General features: G+C 39.0%; 1 protein-coding gene across 2 annotated transcripts in view; it reads left to right on the top strand.

Moving 5' to 3' along the window:
* STX12 (syntaxin 12) overlaps nucleotides 1-16,503 on the top strand; it is a 33,139-nt gene extending 16,636 nt beyond the window's left edge. The window contains exons 4-9 of one of the 2 annotated variants that reach the window (XM_036349486.1): nucleotides 5,536-5,673; nucleotides 6,645-6,688; nucleotides 8,716-8,821; nucleotides 12,271-12,343; nucleotides 13,056-13,138; nucleotides 15,016-16,503. In XM_036349486.1, the coding sequence (XP_036205379.1) occupies nucleotides 5,536-5,673; nucleotides 6,645-6,688; nucleotides 8,716-8,821; nucleotides 12,271-12,343; nucleotides 13,056-13,138; nucleotides 15,016-15,111 (540 nt within the window). In that variant the 3' untranslated portion in view covers nucleotides 15,112-16,503. The remainder of the gene's footprint in view (nucleotides 1-5,535; nucleotides 5,674-6,644; nucleotides 6,689-8,715; nucleotides 8,822-12,270; nucleotides 12,344-13,055; nucleotides 13,139-15,015) is intronic. The other variant, XM_036349485.1, reaches the window with a different exon arrangement.
* The last annotated feature ends 1,470 nt before the right edge of the window (nucleotides 16,504-17,973 follow it).

Genomic DNA, 17,973 nt, shown 5'->3' on the forward strand with positions numbered 1-17,973 from the left:
TGCCTGGCATTTAGTAGGTACTCAATATGTGGTGGCTGCAGTTACTACTAATAATAACATTAATATACTAATAAAATAGGTTTAGCTGAAGAAGAATCTCAGCGTTTGCATCTTTTTGGGTTTGGGCTAGCAGCTTTACGTTTTCAGGCTTCATCCTAATTTGTTTTGTATCTAGTATCTCTATATTCCAGTCACATGTCTTTTACATTTTGCCTTCACTTTCACGTCCCATCACAAGTCTTTCATAGGTCTCAGGTTGAGGAAATGCTCAGGAAAAAAAAAGACTTCTCTTTTCAAGTAATTTTATTCAGTGGCCATTTAAATCCTTAAAAATACACACTTTTTAAAAAAATATATTTTATTGATTTTTTACAGAGAAGAAGGGAGAGGGATAGCGAGTTAGAAACATCGATGAGAGAGAAACATCGATTCAGCTGCCTCTTGCACGCCCTCTACTGGGCTTTGACCGGAATCGAACCTGGGACCCTTGAGTCTGCAGGCCGATGCTCAATCCACTGAGCCAAACCAGCTAGGGTAGAAACACACACTTTTTTTTTTTTTCTTTTTAAAAATATATTTTTATTGATTTCACAGAGAAAGGGAGAGGGAGAGAGAGATAGAAACATCAATGATGAGAGAGAATTATTAATCAGCTGCCTCCTGCACACCCCACCCTGGGCATCGAGCCCACAACCCGGGCATGTGCCCTGACTGGGAATCTGTGACCTCCTGGTTCATAGGTCAATGCTCAACCACTAAAAAACACTGGCTGCCCTCATTTTTTTTTCTTAAATATGTTTTTTATTAATCACACACTTTTTATAGGGATTCATTGTTTCGTTGATCTGCCCTGCCTTTTGTTCACACGTTCATGAAGTCAGATGTGCTCCTTCCATTGTGGCTGGACTCTTACCTGTCATTCATGATCTACCTCAAATTCTCTCCCTTCCAGGGGAAAAACCTTCACCTACCTAAACCTGTTGTGAGTCCATTTTGTTTTTTAACGTTTTTAAAAAAATTACCCATTTTTTTTTACATTTTAGGCACTTTTAAATTATATGTATACACACACACACACACACACACACACACACACACATATTATTTCATAGAGGAAAGGAGAGGGAGAGAGAGATAGAAACATCAATGATGAGAATCATTGATCTGCTGCTTCCTACATGCCTCCCACTGGGAATCGAGCCCACAATCCGGCATGTGCCCTTGACTGAAATCGAACTCAGGACCCTCAGTCCACAGGCCAGTGCTCTTTCCACTGAGCCAAACCAGCTAGGGCTGCTTTTAACTTTTATACCTTTCATGGGGGCACTTACCTTATATTATTTTTTTTAAATTTTAGATAAAGGGGGAGAGAGACAGACAGACAGACAGACATCAATTTGTTGTTCTACTTACAGTGGGGCCTTGACTTACGAGTGTCCCAACTAACGAGTTTTTCGAGATATGAGCCGTCTGTCGGCCGATTTTGCTTTGAGTTGCGAGCTAAAATTCGGGTTACGAGCCAGCTTCAGATACCCCACCGCTAGTTGGCGCAGCGAACGTCACAGTGACCGCCACAACATCAGCCCAGCGTCACGTGTCTCACTCGTTCACTTTTTGATTTGACATATGAGTAATTTGAGTTACGAGCTCCGTCATGGAACGAATTAAACTCGTAAGTCAAGGCCCCACTGTATTTATACATTAATTGCTTGTTTCTTGTATGTGCCCTGATCAGGGATTGAACCCACAACCTTGGTATATTGGGACGATGCTCTAATCAACTGAGCTACCTGGTCAGGGCTTATTGTTGAACTTTTTAAGTGATGATGTGTTATCTATGATGGCCCTAAATATGAAGCCTACAGGGGTTCTCAGTGAGTTGTGGCTGTTGGAACATAAAATAATATTAGTGTGTTGTTACCATCATTTTGACATAGAGTAGAAATAAGAGTGTGTTGTTGTTACATGAAACTTGTTTCATATATACTAGTATGTATGTATATGATACTGGATCAAGATGTCAGTCTTACTGTGTGCCTCTAAAGTTTGAAGATCACTAGTTTAATCTGTACCTGACAAGCTATTTAATGAAGTGTATGTTCAGTCTTTAGAGTTTTGGTGCCCCTTGCACAAAAGAGAGGATGCCTTCTCTTCCTGCTACAGAGTAGTTAAGATGGAAAGTAATCTTCATGTACTCATTCTTTGGTTATCCGTATGTGTGCTGTTTTAGTTGTTACGCGTGCTGATATTTCAATATGGACAAAGTTCCATCCGATATCTCTAAATTGTTTCAAAATTACCCCTCTTTTCCTCCCAGTTGTGCACTTAGAGAATACACTCTTGTAGATAATCTTAGTAGTAAAAAAGGAGTCTAAGGGTCTGAGGCAAACAGAGCATTGAAAGTACTTAAGAATTAAATAGTAGCCTAAGCGAAATATAATTAGAAAGTCAACTCTGCTAACAAACAAACAAAAAAGGATCTAATGTATTCCAAAATCAGATAGAAGTTATTTTTGGATTATGCATGTTATCGTTCCCTTCCATTATCTTGGATCATAAAACACGAAATAGATCTACAAACATACTGTTTCTAGTGAAATATAACTCCTTGATTTCCTTCCTCCTATTGTGCTGAATACTCTTTTCCTTTCAAGTCTTTGTTCATCTAATTAATCTTAGCCACATTACCCATCTTGTGCTGCTGTCCTACGCCTCAAGCCATATACTCTACTTTTCAGTATTTTTTTTCATATTTATATACTATCATCAGTGATTATTTAGTTGCTAAATCCAATGCCTTTTTGGTTCTTACTCACTTTTCTTCTCTGATTCATTGATCCTCTCGCCCAGCCTGTCTCCACTGAAACTTTCTTCTTCCTTTCATTCTGTCCCTCAATTCTGGTGAACCTTTTCGGGCTTATTTTCTCTAACCCCAGGTTGCGTCTCGGCCTCCTTCTCTGAGTCTGTTGCTTCCTAGAATGGACATGCTCTGCCATCCATTGATCCTGTGATTTTTCTCACTCTGCTTTCTCCCTCAGGAGTCCTCTCTACTTTTATAAGCTCCCTGTCATCTTTATGAACGTGACCCCCAGATCTTTTTCCAGCCCTAGCCTCTAAGCCTCTATTGCCAACTCCTTTCTGAACTCTCCTCTTCATCTGAAATGTAGTGTGTTGTGTTATATTGAATTCCTCCCATTCCTCCTAAACATCTTAACTAAGCTGATTTACAATACGTATTATCATAGAAAAATTAGTCTTTAGACCTAATATTCCCACTCAACCAGACTTGTCCTGAGGGAAAAAGTACTAAGAGGAAAAAAACAACTATACTCTGGAGCCAAATTTCCTGGATTTAAATTCTACCTGTGCCACTTACTGTGTGTGACCCTGGCAAATTATTAACCAATCTCTGCCTCGGTAAAAGGGGGGACTATAATAGTACCTAACTAAGGTAGGATCTTGTACGGATTAAATGAATTACTATATAAAGTACTTATATCAGTACATGAACATAGTAGGCACTCTGTCAGTACGAGCTATCATAAATACTAGCTATCACTTTAGCTTTATTTAGAATATTTAAAAAGTGGGAACAATCTAGAAGGAATGTTTACATAAAATTACTAGATCAGTTTGATGGAATATTATGTAACAAAGACCGTAATTGTGAAGAGTATGATAACTTGGAAAGTGTGTATGCTATACTTAAAAGAGTATTTTTGGATAGATTGGGACATGATGTTTCCCCCCCACTTATTGTTACAATGTTTATGAAAAAATAAAAATCCCAGAAAAAGGAAAAAAAGTTCCTCATCTAAGTTTGCTTTCAGTATTACCATCACTCTCTTCAGTGTGAAATTTGAGTCATTCTTGACTTTACCCCCTTCCCCCACAGCCACTCACTAAGCCATTATGTTTCTTAAATTTATTTTTTTGTGTTCCCATTACTGACAGAGACGTATCCTCCTAACCTTCAATCTACAATAGACTATTGCAGTAATCTTTTTGGCTTGTTTCTTTTTTTCTGTTTTATCTTGTACAATATCACAGACTAATTTTGTAAGTTACCATTTTGTACCCATTATGTTTCCTACTCAGAAATCTTTGTTCTTTAGAGATTAAGTCCCAAAATTATTAGCTTGGCACTTAAAACCTGCTGTGGTCAGCCCCTTTCCTCCCTTTCCAATTTCACCGTTTAGCTATTGTCGTGAAAAAAATCTTTGCTTCCAGCCTTATAGGTCCTCTTCAGATTCCTACCACGGTGCCTTTGCTCACACTGTCCTCCTGCCTGGCTTTGCCTAGCCAGCCCCTTCTCTCACGCCTTACTCTTTCTTCAGTGACCCCTCCTCTTGAGGCCCTTTTGACTCCTTGAGTTCTTACTGATTATACCTGCCTCTAAACTCCTATAGTACTGACTGGATATAGCAGTTATTTATAATGATTTGTTACTTGTATGTGTACATCCTTTACCTATAAATACATGGTAAGTTGTTGAGATCAGGGGTGAAGTTTTAAGTTCTCAGCACACAGCAAGTGCTCTCACTATGTGTTTTGTTTTGTTTTTTTTAAATATATTTTATTGATTTTTTACAGAGAGGAAGGGAGAGAGATAGAGAGTTAGAAACATCGATGAGAGAGAAACATCGATCAGCTGCCTCCTGCACATCTCCTACTGGGGATATGCCCGCAACCCAGGTACATGCCCTTGACCAGAATCGAACCTGGGACCCTTCAGTCCGCAGGCCGACGCTCTATCCACTGAGCCAAACCAGTTTCGGCCCACTATGTGTTTTTTGAGCCATAGAATCGATACGCTTAGTTAAGGTAGCCTATATTTGTACAAACTAGTTTTCAGATTTAAAACCTCACCATAGTAAAGGAAAATGACCCTAGGGTTTTCAGGGAAGCTGTGAGCTCAGCATAGATGAATACAGTTGTTTTTTTTAAATATATATTTTATTGATTTTTTACAGAAAGGAAGGGAGAGAGATAGAGAGTTAGAAACATCGATGAGAGAGAAACATCGATCAGCCGCCTCCTGCACATCTCCCACTGGGGATGTGCCCGCAACCCAGGCACATGCCCTTGACCGGAATCGAACCTGGGACCCTTCAGTCCGCAGGCCGACGCTCTATCCACTGAGCCAAACCGGTTTCGGTATGAATACAGTTTTAACACTTTCATAAAAACCAACCCCTGGGTCCATTCTGAGTTCAAAGGCGTTTATTTGGCTTTTGATTATTCAGGGACCCAAAATTCTGAACTGCAGTTCCTTCTGAGATCGCCTTACAAGGTAAATGACACCCAGTTCCCAGGGTTGTCAGAATGAATATTTTCATTCTGACGTGGCCTATGGTATTAACCAGGAATTTGAGTTAGCAATGAGCAAATTTATTAATTTAAGGAAGATCCTATTTCATAGTAATTTTCCCAGTAGGAAATCTTTAGGAGGTATAATATACTGCTTTGAGTGGGTATGAAACCAAATGGTTTGAGATTAGTATGAAGTTTTAAGTTTTCATTTAATTTCCTTAGCGCCAGCAGAGACTTCAGAAGGAACGCCTCATGAATGACTTCTCTGCAGCCTTGAACAATTTCCAGGCGGTGCAGAGAAAGGTGTCTGAAAAGGAAAAGGAGAGTATTGCCAGAGCAAGAGCTGGATCTCGACTTTCGGTAAGTTTATTCCCCAAAGACCTTTGCAAATTTCAGGATGTTCTTTCCTAAGTTTTCCCCCCTGACCATTACCCTTTGTTTCTATTTCCCCAAATAATAAATATAGACATTAACTGCTGCAAAATGCCAGATTAGTAAAACCTGTGTAAAAAAAATAATGTGTGCATATGGTCAAAGACTAGAAAGGAATGTTAACAAAGGTTTTAAAAAGTGACAGGATTATGTACAATTTTCTTTTTTATTATATTGGTCTTTTGTTAAAAACAAAAAAAAAGAAAGAATGAATCTGTTTCTTGGAATATAGTACGGTAGGTTATTTGGACTAGCTTTCTCCTTGAAAAGAATTAACAAATACTAGATTTTATCAACCCAACTTCTCAAAAGTACCTAAGAGCCATGGGAATATTAAGGTCAAAATCTAAGAGAAAGTGAGAACCTGTAGAAGTAAGCAGAGCACTGAGTACATTTACTGAGGATAAACTTCAATTTTTGTTGTTGTTGTTAATCCTCATCTGAGGATATTTTTCCATTGACTTTTTAGAGAGAGAGACAGAGAGAGAAACATCGATTGGTTGCCTCCCGCACACACCCTGACCAGGGCCAGAGATCCTTCTTGCAACCCAGGTTCATGGCCTTGACTGGAATGGAACCTGAGACCCTTCAGGCTATGGGCCAACACACTAACCACTGAGCAAAGCTGGCCAGGGCTCATTATTTTCAAGCCTCTCTCCTGCCCATGTTCTCTCATCGTGTTCAGTATGCTTTCAGTTCTGAGCACAAACTGGAATGCAGTTTTTCTTTCTCGCCCATTTTCTAGTCAAGACAGATTGCCAGAGCCCTGTGCCATCTTGTAGATCCTGTTGGAGCCAAGGGCTGTTGCTTCTTGACACGTTAGCTAAAGAAAGCTATTGTTTTGTGTGTCTGTGACATGTTTCTGGATAACAGCAGCAATAATGCCCTCTGCTTTCTAGGCGGAAGAGAGGCAAAGAGAGGAGCAGCTCGTCTCGTTTGACAGGTAAAGGAATTATTCAGACACCTGCTGGCTACTTGAGATGGGATTCTATTCTTTATACTTTTAACTTTAAAACTCAGTGAAAAAAACCAAGGAAAAATAAAGAGAAACCAGAGGAGGTTGATTTATAATCCACCAAATAAAACAATGTCAAAACACGGGATTCCCAAAGATCTTTGAATTATTTAAGGAGTAATATCAAGGTGAATAAAAAATATCAGGAACCCTCCCTGATGTCTATATCTTGAGGAGAGAACCTGGCTCATTAGGAATAAGTATGAAGCCACAAATCTACAGATTAAAGTTCTAAATCATTTTATCTTTAATTGAGATTTATCATTTTCTCACTTAATTCTTCAAAGTTATTAGGTCTCTGTTTACTCATCTCTAAAATGGAGGCAACTCAGTTTCCCTTTTCTTAACTTGTTCACACTGAATCAACTACAGTAGGTCCTCCAACACCGTTTTGTTCAACTTTGTTTTTTTTCTGTTTTTTGTTGTTGTTGTTTTTTTTTTTTTTTTTTTTTTAAATATATTTTATTGATTTTTTACAGAGAGGAAGGGAGAGAGATAGAGAGTTAGAAACATCGATGAGAGAGGAACATCGATCAGCTGCCTCCTGCACATCTCCCACTGGGGGATGTGCCCGCAACCCAGGTACATGCCCTTGACCGGAATCGAACCTGGGACCCTTCAGTCCGCAAGCCGACGCTCTATCCACTGAGCCAAACCGGTTTCGGCTGTTGTTGTTGTTTTTAATTTAAATTCTTTATTGTTTAAAGTATTACGTAAGTCTCCTTTTTCCGCCATTGACCACTCCCTGGCCACCCCCACCCCAACTTTATTTTCTTATAGCCTTGGCGAGATGCCATAGGAACTTAATTTTTGTTTATATCCATTAGCCTATGGTAAAATTGGTTTCATTATATGTCATTTTAAAGTCACAGAACCTATCAACATTGAGTGTTTACTGTAATTCCATAGAAATGTATTTGTACTATTAGTTCAAAACTTAAAATGTTTTGTCATAGATAGATACCTATCTCCCTTCCCTAACCTTGAGATAGGGGTGCTGTATTATTCAGCTTTGTATCTCCAACACATGGAGGAATTTTTTTTCTTAATGTAAGGACAATGTATGATTTATACATACTGGTGAAAACAAATGCTTAATACTGGATTTTCAAAGTGTTGCATATTTAATATAATGTATCACATGCCATTCTTTCAAATATGGTACCAAGAAAAAAAGAGTTACCACATTTCACTAATTTTTTACTTTAGTTTTCTGTTAAGAGGTATTTAACTCAAAGCATGATCTTTTTTAAAAAATATTTTTTTATTGATTTCAGGGAGGAAGGGAGAGGAAGAGAGAGAGAAACATCAATGAGAGAGAATCATTGATTGGCTGCCTCCTGCACGCCCCCTACTGGGGATCGAGCCCACAACCTGGGTATGTGCCCTTGACCAGAATCAAACCCGGGACTCTTCTGTCTGCAGGCTGATGCTCTATCCACCGAGCCAAACCAGCTAGGGCTCAAAGCAAAATCTTAAGATTTCTGAAAACCAGGAGATGTTTTTCTGTTGGACTGCCAGGTCATTTAGCCTTCCCTTCTCCACCCATTTGGTACCCAAGATACCAACACAGCTTGCACTTTGAGAGTGTCCTGGAGGGGAATGGGCTAGTATTCTTTGTTGACTTCAGATCGCTGCCTACTTTGCTTGTCTAGCAAGTCCTAGCAAGATTGCAGAGTGTACCCCTAAATGGAAACAGCAAGGAGTCCCATCCCTCATAATTCTGCTTCATCCCAGTCTTGCCCATGAAAGCTGGGACTTTGTTTTCTTGGTGTTATAAGCGTTTTGCCTCTGGATATGAAAATTGTGGCCCCAGGGCCTTTATATTGATTGATACCAGAGGAGTTGGAGCCTGCAGTATCCTCGGAGAGGCCCTGCTGGCAGAAGAGATGCTGTAGCTGTCTCAGGCACACCTTTGAGAGGAGGAATCAACTAGAGTGCTTGTCTCCCTGCAGCCATGAGGAGTGGAACCAGATGCAAAGCCAGGAGGATGAGGTGGCCATCACCAAGCAGGATCTGGAACTTATTAAGGAGAGGGAAACGGCGATTCGGCAGCTGGAGGTGAGAGCCAGGTCATGTTTTTTGTTTGACTTAATGTATCAGTGCTGTATAATCCACTTGCTCCTCCCTGACCTTCATCTGTGGCAGTAGTTGCGAACCCTGACAGCACATTAGAACCACTTGGACTTATTTAAAAAAATCCCCAGCTCTCCTCCCTCACACACCATTTATTAGTTTGGACTATGTGAAACTCCTATTTTTTGTAAGTTAAAAATGGGCAAATATCCACAAGAGGCCCTGGGGGTGGGTTGTGTTTTTTTTTTAATTTTTTGACTTTAGAGACAATGATTTGTTGTTCCACTTATTTGTACATTCATTAGTTGATTCTTGCATATACCCTGGCTGGGGATTGAACCTGCGACCTTGGCATATTGGTACAACGCTCCACCAACTGAGCTAACCAGCCAGGGCATCAGAGATAGATATATATATTTTTAATTTCCCAGATGATAATATGCATTCAGGGTTGAGACACACTGCCCTGGGTCCCGTCAGTGTCTGGTCTTAGATGAGATACTTCATCCTCAAGTTGGATTATTTAATTTCCTTCAAAGATATCGTGTCTTTCTTTTTCTCCCCCCTGCTATTGGTTCTCTAACATTAGAAATACTATCATGCAGGGAGAGAGACATACTGAGCAAAGTAACCTAGTGAATGTAATGGGCACTTCACATTCAACAGAATTAAGTCCAAATTCCTTAGCCAGGCTCGATTTTCATGTCCAGTCATTTCCTATATCTAATATACAATCCTACAATCCCTGTTCTAATCTATACCTATAAAAAGCTAAGTTGACTTACGCCTGCGCAATACACAGAAAGCGCTCGCTGGCGCCAATCGCACATGTGTTTCGAACTATCATTGTCGATTGTGAATTTGGTTGACACTTCTTTATAGAGAAAGGGCGAATAGCGATATTTACAATATTTCTTCTAATTAATTTCCTTTCCGTGTGCATGAATCCATGCACCAGGCCACTAGTAGGAAATAACATACTCTTATGTGTCTCCTGTCTTCTCACACTACACTTCTGGCCACCAAATGTGTAGGTTTTTCCCCACATCAAGCAATTCTGCCACACCAGCTGGATGTCCTGCAACCTGACTCAATGCTGACACTATCTACCTGGAGATAGCATCAGATCCCACAGGTTGAGTTCAAGCCCACGCTTCAGATACCATTGTCAAGTCCAGGTTGTTATCTGTGCTTCTGACTGACAGGCTCTAAATTGGAGGTTCCTATCACCCCCTCCTTGGTTTTGATTAATTTGCTAGAGTGGCTCACAGAACTCAGGAAAACAAGTTTCTTACTAGATTACTGGTTTATTATAGAAGAATACAACTCAGGAATAGCCAAATGGAAGAGATACATGAGGCCAGCAAGGTATGTGGGAAAGGGTGTGGAGTTTCCATGCTTTCTCCAGGTGTGCATTCTCCCAGGAACACCATGTGTTCACCAACCCAGAGCTCTCAGAACCTATTGTTTAGGATTTCTGTGGAGGCTTCATTTCATGAGCTTGATTGATTAAATGATTGGCCTTTGGGGATTGATTCAGCCTCCAGTACCTCTCCCCGCCCCAGAGTGCAGCTGAGTGTTCCAAACCTCTGATCACAAGGTTGGTTCCCCAGGCAAGCATCCCCCATCCGTAGGGATTATCCAGAAGTCAAGTCTTTAACATAAACTTTGGTGTGGTTGAATAAGGCTTGTTATGAATAACAAGACACCTTTATCTTTTATCACTTAGGAAATTCCAAGGTTTTAGGAGCTCTGTGATGGGAATGGGACAAAGACCAGATATATATATTTATTATAAATAACAATATTGCATCTGTGTTATAGCCAAACTGGGCTATTTGCTCTTTAACTCAGTTACCTTTCCATTTATATGGCTTCTCTTTTGCTTTAAGGCACAACTCAAGTCCTACCTCTCCTGCAGTCTTTCTCCTCTACACAATGTTCTATACTATTTATTAGTCATTTCCCATATAAAAGCCCTTCTTTTTTATCTTGTTGTGTGCTGATCCCCTCAATTCCTACTTAGCTATTAAGTCCTTTTGTATCCACAGCAACTAGTAGTTTGTCCCAACAAAAGCAAACTCTTAGCAAGTAATTGAGGGTGATAGGACGAACTATTCTTGTCAAGTTATGATTAGGAAGTCATTGCTTTCAAGGTATCAGTTTTTATTGTAGCATTCTGAGAGGCAATGTATTGCAATAAAAAGAGGATGGGTTTTAGAGATGTAATCCTAGCTGCAACACTTAGTTTTCTCACTGAGGAGCTATGTGACTAGACAAATTACATAATCTCTCTGAGCCTCATCATCCTCCAAGATACTTACTTCATAGAGTTACTGAATGATTAATTTAAACTCTTAAAAAAAAATGTTTTTATTTATTTCAGAGAGGAAGGGAGAGGGAGAGATAGATAGAAACATCAATGAGAGAGAAACATCAACATCTATTGGCTGCCTCCTGCATGCCCCCTACTGGGGATGGAGCCTGCAACCCAGGCGTGTGCCCTGACTTGGACTCAAACCGTGACCTCTTGGTGCTTGGGTCAATGCTCAACCATTGAACCACACCAGCTGGGCTTGAATGATTTATTTTTTATTTTTTAAATATATTTTATTGGTATTTTACAGAGAGGAAGGGAGAGAGATAGAGAGTTAGAAACATCGATGAGAGAGAAACATCGATCAGCTGCCTCCTGCACACCTCCCACTGGGGATGTGCCCACAACCAAGGTACATGCCCTTGGCCGGAATTGAACCTGGCTACCTTTCAAACCGCAGGCCAACGCTCTATCCACTGAGCCAAACCAGTTAGGGCTGAATGATTAATTTAAATATAAAGGAGGTATAGTAACATAATGAAAACATCATGAACTTTTAATTCTCAGTTTGGCCAATTGTTGTGAGACCTTGACACAAATCATTAAACCTCTCTGAGCCCCAATTTTCTCTTCTATAGAATGAGGATAAACATGTCTCATTGGGTGTCATGAGGACCAAGTAAGTAATAATTCATAATAGCTAACACTATGAAGTGCTTATTACACAGTTCTAAGAACTTTATATATGATTTATAAGCCTTAAAAACACATATGTTGTCCTAGCCAGTTTGGCTCAGTGGATAGAGAGTTGGCCCGCAGACTGAAGAGTCCCTGGTTCAATTCCGGTCAAGGGCACCTGCCTGGGTTGTGGGCTCAATCCCCAGTAGGGGGATGTGCAGGAGGAAGCCACTCAATGATTCTCTCTCATCATCGATGTTTCTATTTCTCTCCCTCTCCCTTCCTCTCTGAAATCAATAAAAATATATTTTAAAAAAAACAACAAAAAACACATGTGTTATGTTAATAGCTTCAGTTATGTTACTAACTTCAGGTAAGTAGAGGAAATGAATCTCTAACATGTTGCCTAATGTTAGTTAATTGTTTTTGTGTTCCTTAGGCTGACATTTTGGATGTCAATCAGATATTTAAAGATTTGGCTATGATGATCCATGACCAGGGTGATCTGATTGGTATGTATTATTAATACCTTCTGGGGCCCTTTGTCACCTGCCTATTCTCTCTTTTAGATAATGTAGAAGTAGCCATCTGGAAATTAATCCTAAATTCCAATAGATATACACAAATGTGAGCGGTCTTTTGTCAGAGCTGGTCCATGGCTATTAACAGGTTAACTATTCTGTCTCTTTTTTGTACCCCATGGCTGCTATAATTTTAATTTAGAGTAGCTTAGAAATTTTTTTCTTGTCGTAGGTGTACATAATTTTTTCTCAACCATTTGTGGGTGAGTTGTATACTTTATAACCCTTTCCTGTAAATACTTAAGTGTTTATTTCCAAAGAATAGGGCTATTCTCTTACGAAGTTAGTAACTTTTTTTTTTTTTAATACTGATTTTAAAGAGAGGAAAAGGGAGGAGGAGGAGAGAGAAAGAGAGAGAGACACACACATTGACCAGTTGCCTCCCATATGCACCCCAATCTACAACCTGGGCATATGCCCTGACCAGAATCAAGCCGGTGACCTTTTGGTGGTACATGGGATGATGTTTAACCAACTGAGCCACACTGGCCAGGGCCGGAGTTAGTAACTTTTGTTTTCATGGCTGGATAGTTAGAATGGTGGTGGTGAAACCAGGATCCCCATAACATCAGAAGTTTGTTCAATTTGCTGCCTTGCAAACATCTGAGTTTGGTAAAATTTCCACTGCCCTTCTTTTTTGCAGATAGCATAGAAGCCAATGTGGAAAGCTCAGAGGTGCATGTGGAAAGAGCCACTGATCAGTTACAGCGAGCTGCTTACTATCAGGTAAAAGGAGGTACAGCGGGGCCTTGACTTACGAGTGTCCCGACTAACGAGTTTTTCAAGATACGAGCCGTCTCTTGGCTGATTTTTTGCTTTGAGTTGCGAGCTAAAATTCGGGTTACGAGCCAGCTTCAGATACCCCACCGCTAGTTGGCGCAGCGAACGTCACAGTGAACGCCACAACATCAGCCCAGCATCACGTGTCTCACTCGTTCACTTTAAGATTTGACATATGAGTAATTTGAGTTACGAGCTCCGTCACGGAACGAATTAAACTCTTAAGTCAAGGCCCCACTGTACCAGAGAAAGTCACTCTGTGCTACAAGCTTTATGGGCCCTTAGAAAACACCAGCGATTTTCAACCTTTTTCATCTCATGGCACACATAAACTAATCTCTAAAACTCTGCAGCCGACCAAAAAATATAAAATAGGTATAATTTAGGTTGTCTGGTGTGTTGTTGTTTTTACAAAAAATAGGTATAATTTTGATTCATTCATACCAGACCGCTACTGTTGTGTTGGCTGTTGTAATTTTTTAATTTGACAATCTAAGGGAGAAGAGGTCAGGTATTGCATTTTTTAAAAATTCTTGCTGCACACCAGTTGAAAATCGCTGGAATACACTGACACTTGAGAACAGCTGCAGCCTTTTTCTTAGGCTTAAGTTGGATACAAGTAGTCATAATTGCAGTGCCAGTTCCGTTTTTAGTATTTTCCTTTGCAGAGAGATCTACAAAAAGGCATCAAACCTTGAATAAACTTATATAAAAGCTTCTTAACTACTTAGCTAACCCCATATGCTAACATGATACCTAAATTTGGTTTAAGGCTAATTTTATATCCTAAACAGTTGAAATACAGGGTTTCAGTTAGGGTAACAATTGGTACAAAGAAGGATTTTGCAGATACTTTCTGTTGACTTTGCCATAGAGGATGGACATAAAATCAACTCTGACTTCTGTTTATCTATGAATATATAGGGATTTATCATTTGGGGATTATTTATCTATGAGTAAATAGGAGCTAATCGTTATACTTTCTGGAAAGTGATATTCTCTTACATATTAATTGAAACTGGTTTTATTACGTATCTGAGTCTTTATCTGTGTACAAATATTGTGAATGAGGTCCTTCTCATTTCTCAATTGGGTGTTGCATGACTTTTTAGAAACAAATAGCATTTTAATAATTTTCTGTATTCTTAGGATAGCTGTATTTTACCTGGGAATGTTCTTAAAGAAATTTGTTTAATAATAGTGTTTCCTTTTAAAAACTGAGTGATGACTTTAGTATCTAATGGCAAATGAATAATTAAGTAAATTATCTATATCCACTCAATGTTATATTATGTGGAAATTAAAGGAGATGTTTATGAAGAGTTTATAATAACAAAATTTTTATGCTAAAATGTTATGTGAGAAAAACATCAAACATCATATAGTATGATCCCAATTATATCAGATAACAGTTTGCATATCAAATGAGGAACTATAATCAAAATGTCAACAGTTTTATCTGTGGGTGATTATTTTGTTTTCTTTCTGCTTGTCTGTATTTTTTACATTGAACATGAAATTTTACAATAGGTATAAAACCTTTATTAATATATACATGCACAAATAACTTACTTCATTGCACATAATGCCTAGCAGTATTGGTATAAACAGTTATTTTGATAAATTGTATTTGGGAACCTGGAATTAAAACTTGCACTAATTCCTAGCTCTGGTAACTGTTAAGATTTTGGGCAGGTCTCTGCATATTCCACTCATGGATAGAGTTGATTTTGAATTACCAGGAGGCAGATTTATGAAGCACTCTTAGAATAAAAAATTTCACCTGTTTCATGAGTGTCTTCTTAACATATTTTTCTTCTCAGAGAAAATCTCGCAAGAAGATCTGTATCCTGGTGCTTGTCCTGACAGTGATTGCTGCTATCTTCGGACTTATTATGTGGTTAGTTTATGGAAAGTGATTGCCTCAGAGCTTTCTCCCACGGAACTGTTTTCAAGGGCAAATGCTTGCTGGAGTCTACCAGAACAAACTGATCACAGAAGAGAGCATACATCAGAACGTCCTGGAATAACTTAGTTAGAAACTAACTACTAACCAGTCCTTGGAATCAGTGACCTATGGAGACAGTATTTATCAATTTATGTATACATTTTATTGATTTCTCAAATTAGGAATTAATTTATGTAGATTTTGCTTTCTCTTCTATTCTGATTTACCCTTCATCCCAAGTACTTACTGAAAATTCCATTCTAGATATTCTTGTTTTAACAGGGACACTACAGTTTGTAAATTTCTTTTTATGTGTATACAAGATTTACCTTTTTACTAGCAACTGACATAGAATTACTTTTTAGCACCCAGCATATTGGACTCTGTCAGAAACTGTATAATAAGCTCGCAATTTTTATTATTTAACATTTTAATTTGAATTTGTAAGAAGCCTATTCTCTGTCTGCTTTGAAAGATTTTGGCAATGTATTTAACTAGAAGGTAAGAATTGCACATGTGATCCAGATTAAATGAGAAGTATCGATTTGAGCTGGCCAGTTGTGGGTTTAACGTTTACTTTATTATCTGCTAATGTCATCCACAGTAGATCATCCATATACACACTAACCCATCATGTTCACTTTTTGAAGAGATTAATTTAATTGACATTACTATACTCCAAGGAGTTCCTTTCCCACCTGCTTATATAGAAAGGGATAATTAGACAAAGCATGCTTTTGGAAAGCAAGTAGGAATTGTTTGGAATGATTTGATCATTTTGTTGTTGTTCAGTTGTGGTTCTGCATTCCTGGTGAATGATGATGTTACTGTCAAAACACTGTCCTCCCTTATAAGGGTCACTGGGCATTTGATGGCAGAAAGATTTGAAAGGCTAGACTGTAGTTGGTTTAAAATTTAGTCCTGTGAACCTGGCGATAAAGCAAAGGAAAGGTTCATTTTTGTAAATAATACTGGTTTGGAATAGTGATATTAGACTTATCTTAATTTATGAACAAGAAATTAATCTCTCTATGCATAGTTTTAGACAAAAAATGTTTCAATAAAAGATTGTTGTCTTGTAATATAAATATTGTTCACTTCCCTTTTTAACAGGTTTAGAACAGTTAAAGGGAATGTAATTTCTTCAGGCTGTCACATGATTTATATGAATTGGACCAACAATTTCAGTTCATCTTTTAGTGAATTAGAGGATTTGACCACGCTGGATATATTAATTTCTTCCAATCCCTTTAATGTTACTTAATCTTCGTTTACCAAGCTAATGTGAATGGTAGGGAAACAAGAGCCCAGATGCATTCTTGCACCATTCTACCCACTTAATACAAATAAACATTTAAAAAACTTTCGTAGTAAGTTTTTATGAGTTAAACCTCCTAATGTGGTAGATTTTAGGTAATGTGCTATTCTTTAGAAAAATTGAGACCTGCAAGAAGACTGGGAATCAGAGGAGGATTGATTTGGGGTGGAGTTGGTGTTGCTGCAATCCTTTCCTTGGAAAACAGGATAGAGCTATTGGGGTGTCACAGTGGCCAAAGCAGCAGCTTCAGAGCTAATTTCTTGGTTCTATGATCACTGCCCCTTAAGCTCCAAATTACAGCTAGACTTGGATACATCATTTGTAACATTCCAAGCAAGAAAAAAGTCTTGATCGTGAAAAACTGTTGCACTCTGGGTAAAATGAAGCCACCATAGTTCTGTTCTGTAATACTATATAACCCGGTGGTGGTGGTAATAGTGGCCATAGGTAGCAAATAGAATTGGAATGGCCTAGAATTTGCATGGCCTGAAACTTGTAGCAGTTACCAAGAGGTTCTGCTAGATGGTCCTAAAAACCTATTTATTTATAGACACCTTATCTATGTTTTATTCATCATTAGGGGCACCCTGGTCTAGGACAATTGTTCTGAACCATGGCTTCACATTAGAAACTAGAAAATTACTGATACCTGGGTGCCCCTGCTGTAAGATTCTAATTTTGTTAGTTTGGAATATAAGCGAGGCATAAGGACTTAGAAAAGCTCCAGATAACTCATGAGAACCATTGGTCTGGAGGTCAAAAACTAGACTGGGATACTGAAGGCCTGGAGAATCTCAGCTCTGCCATTAACTTGCTGTAGGTATTTAGACAAGTCATATAACCTATAGACCCCCAAGTTTTCTCAACAGCTCTCTTCTAGCTGTGAAATTCTCTGATTATACGGACCATAGGAGTTTGGTCCAAACATGCAAATTCTGTTTGCCTCTGTATTCCTTTCCTTTTCCTCTTATCTCCTTCCTTTATGCAATGTTTTAGAAATACTGGACAGATCTTGCTGTTCAAGTGAATTAAGATTGTAGTACTATGTACGGTAAGGTAGAAATGTCGGGCTGGCCACTTTCTCTGGGAATATACCAGAATAAGAGCTTCTAGCTGATGCTTCCAGGGTAGGTTTGTCTTGTTTTGCTAAGGGTGGTGATATACTGCCTTACCATTGGGCAAAAATATCAAAATGAAATTATTGTTCAGTCAGTTCAAAGTAAAATAACCTGAGTCTCCTCCATTCAGCTTTGTCTTGTCTTCTTTTCAGAGGCTGTCCTCAGTCATGCGAATGAAGCATTTGCTTTTGGTCATTAAATGCAGACCGGAGCCCTAGCTGGTTTGGCTCAGTGAATAGAATGTCAGCCTGCAGAATGAAGGGTCCCAGGTTCAATTCCAGTCAAAGGCAAATGCAGGGGTTGTGGGCTCGATCCCCCAGTAGGGGGGCATGCAGGAGGCAGCCGGTCAATGATTCTCTCATCATTGATGTTTCTATCTCTCTCCCTATCCCTTCTC

The sequence above is a fragment of the Myotis myotis genome, unplaced genomic scaffold, assembly GCF_014108235.1.
Source record: "Myotis myotis isolate mMyoMyo1 unplaced genomic scaffold, mMyoMyo1.p scaffold_m19_p_2, whole genome shotgun sequence".
NCBI classification, from domain to species: domain Eukaryota; kingdom Metazoa; phylum Chordata; class Mammalia; order Chiroptera; family Vespertilionidae; genus Myotis; species Myotis myotis.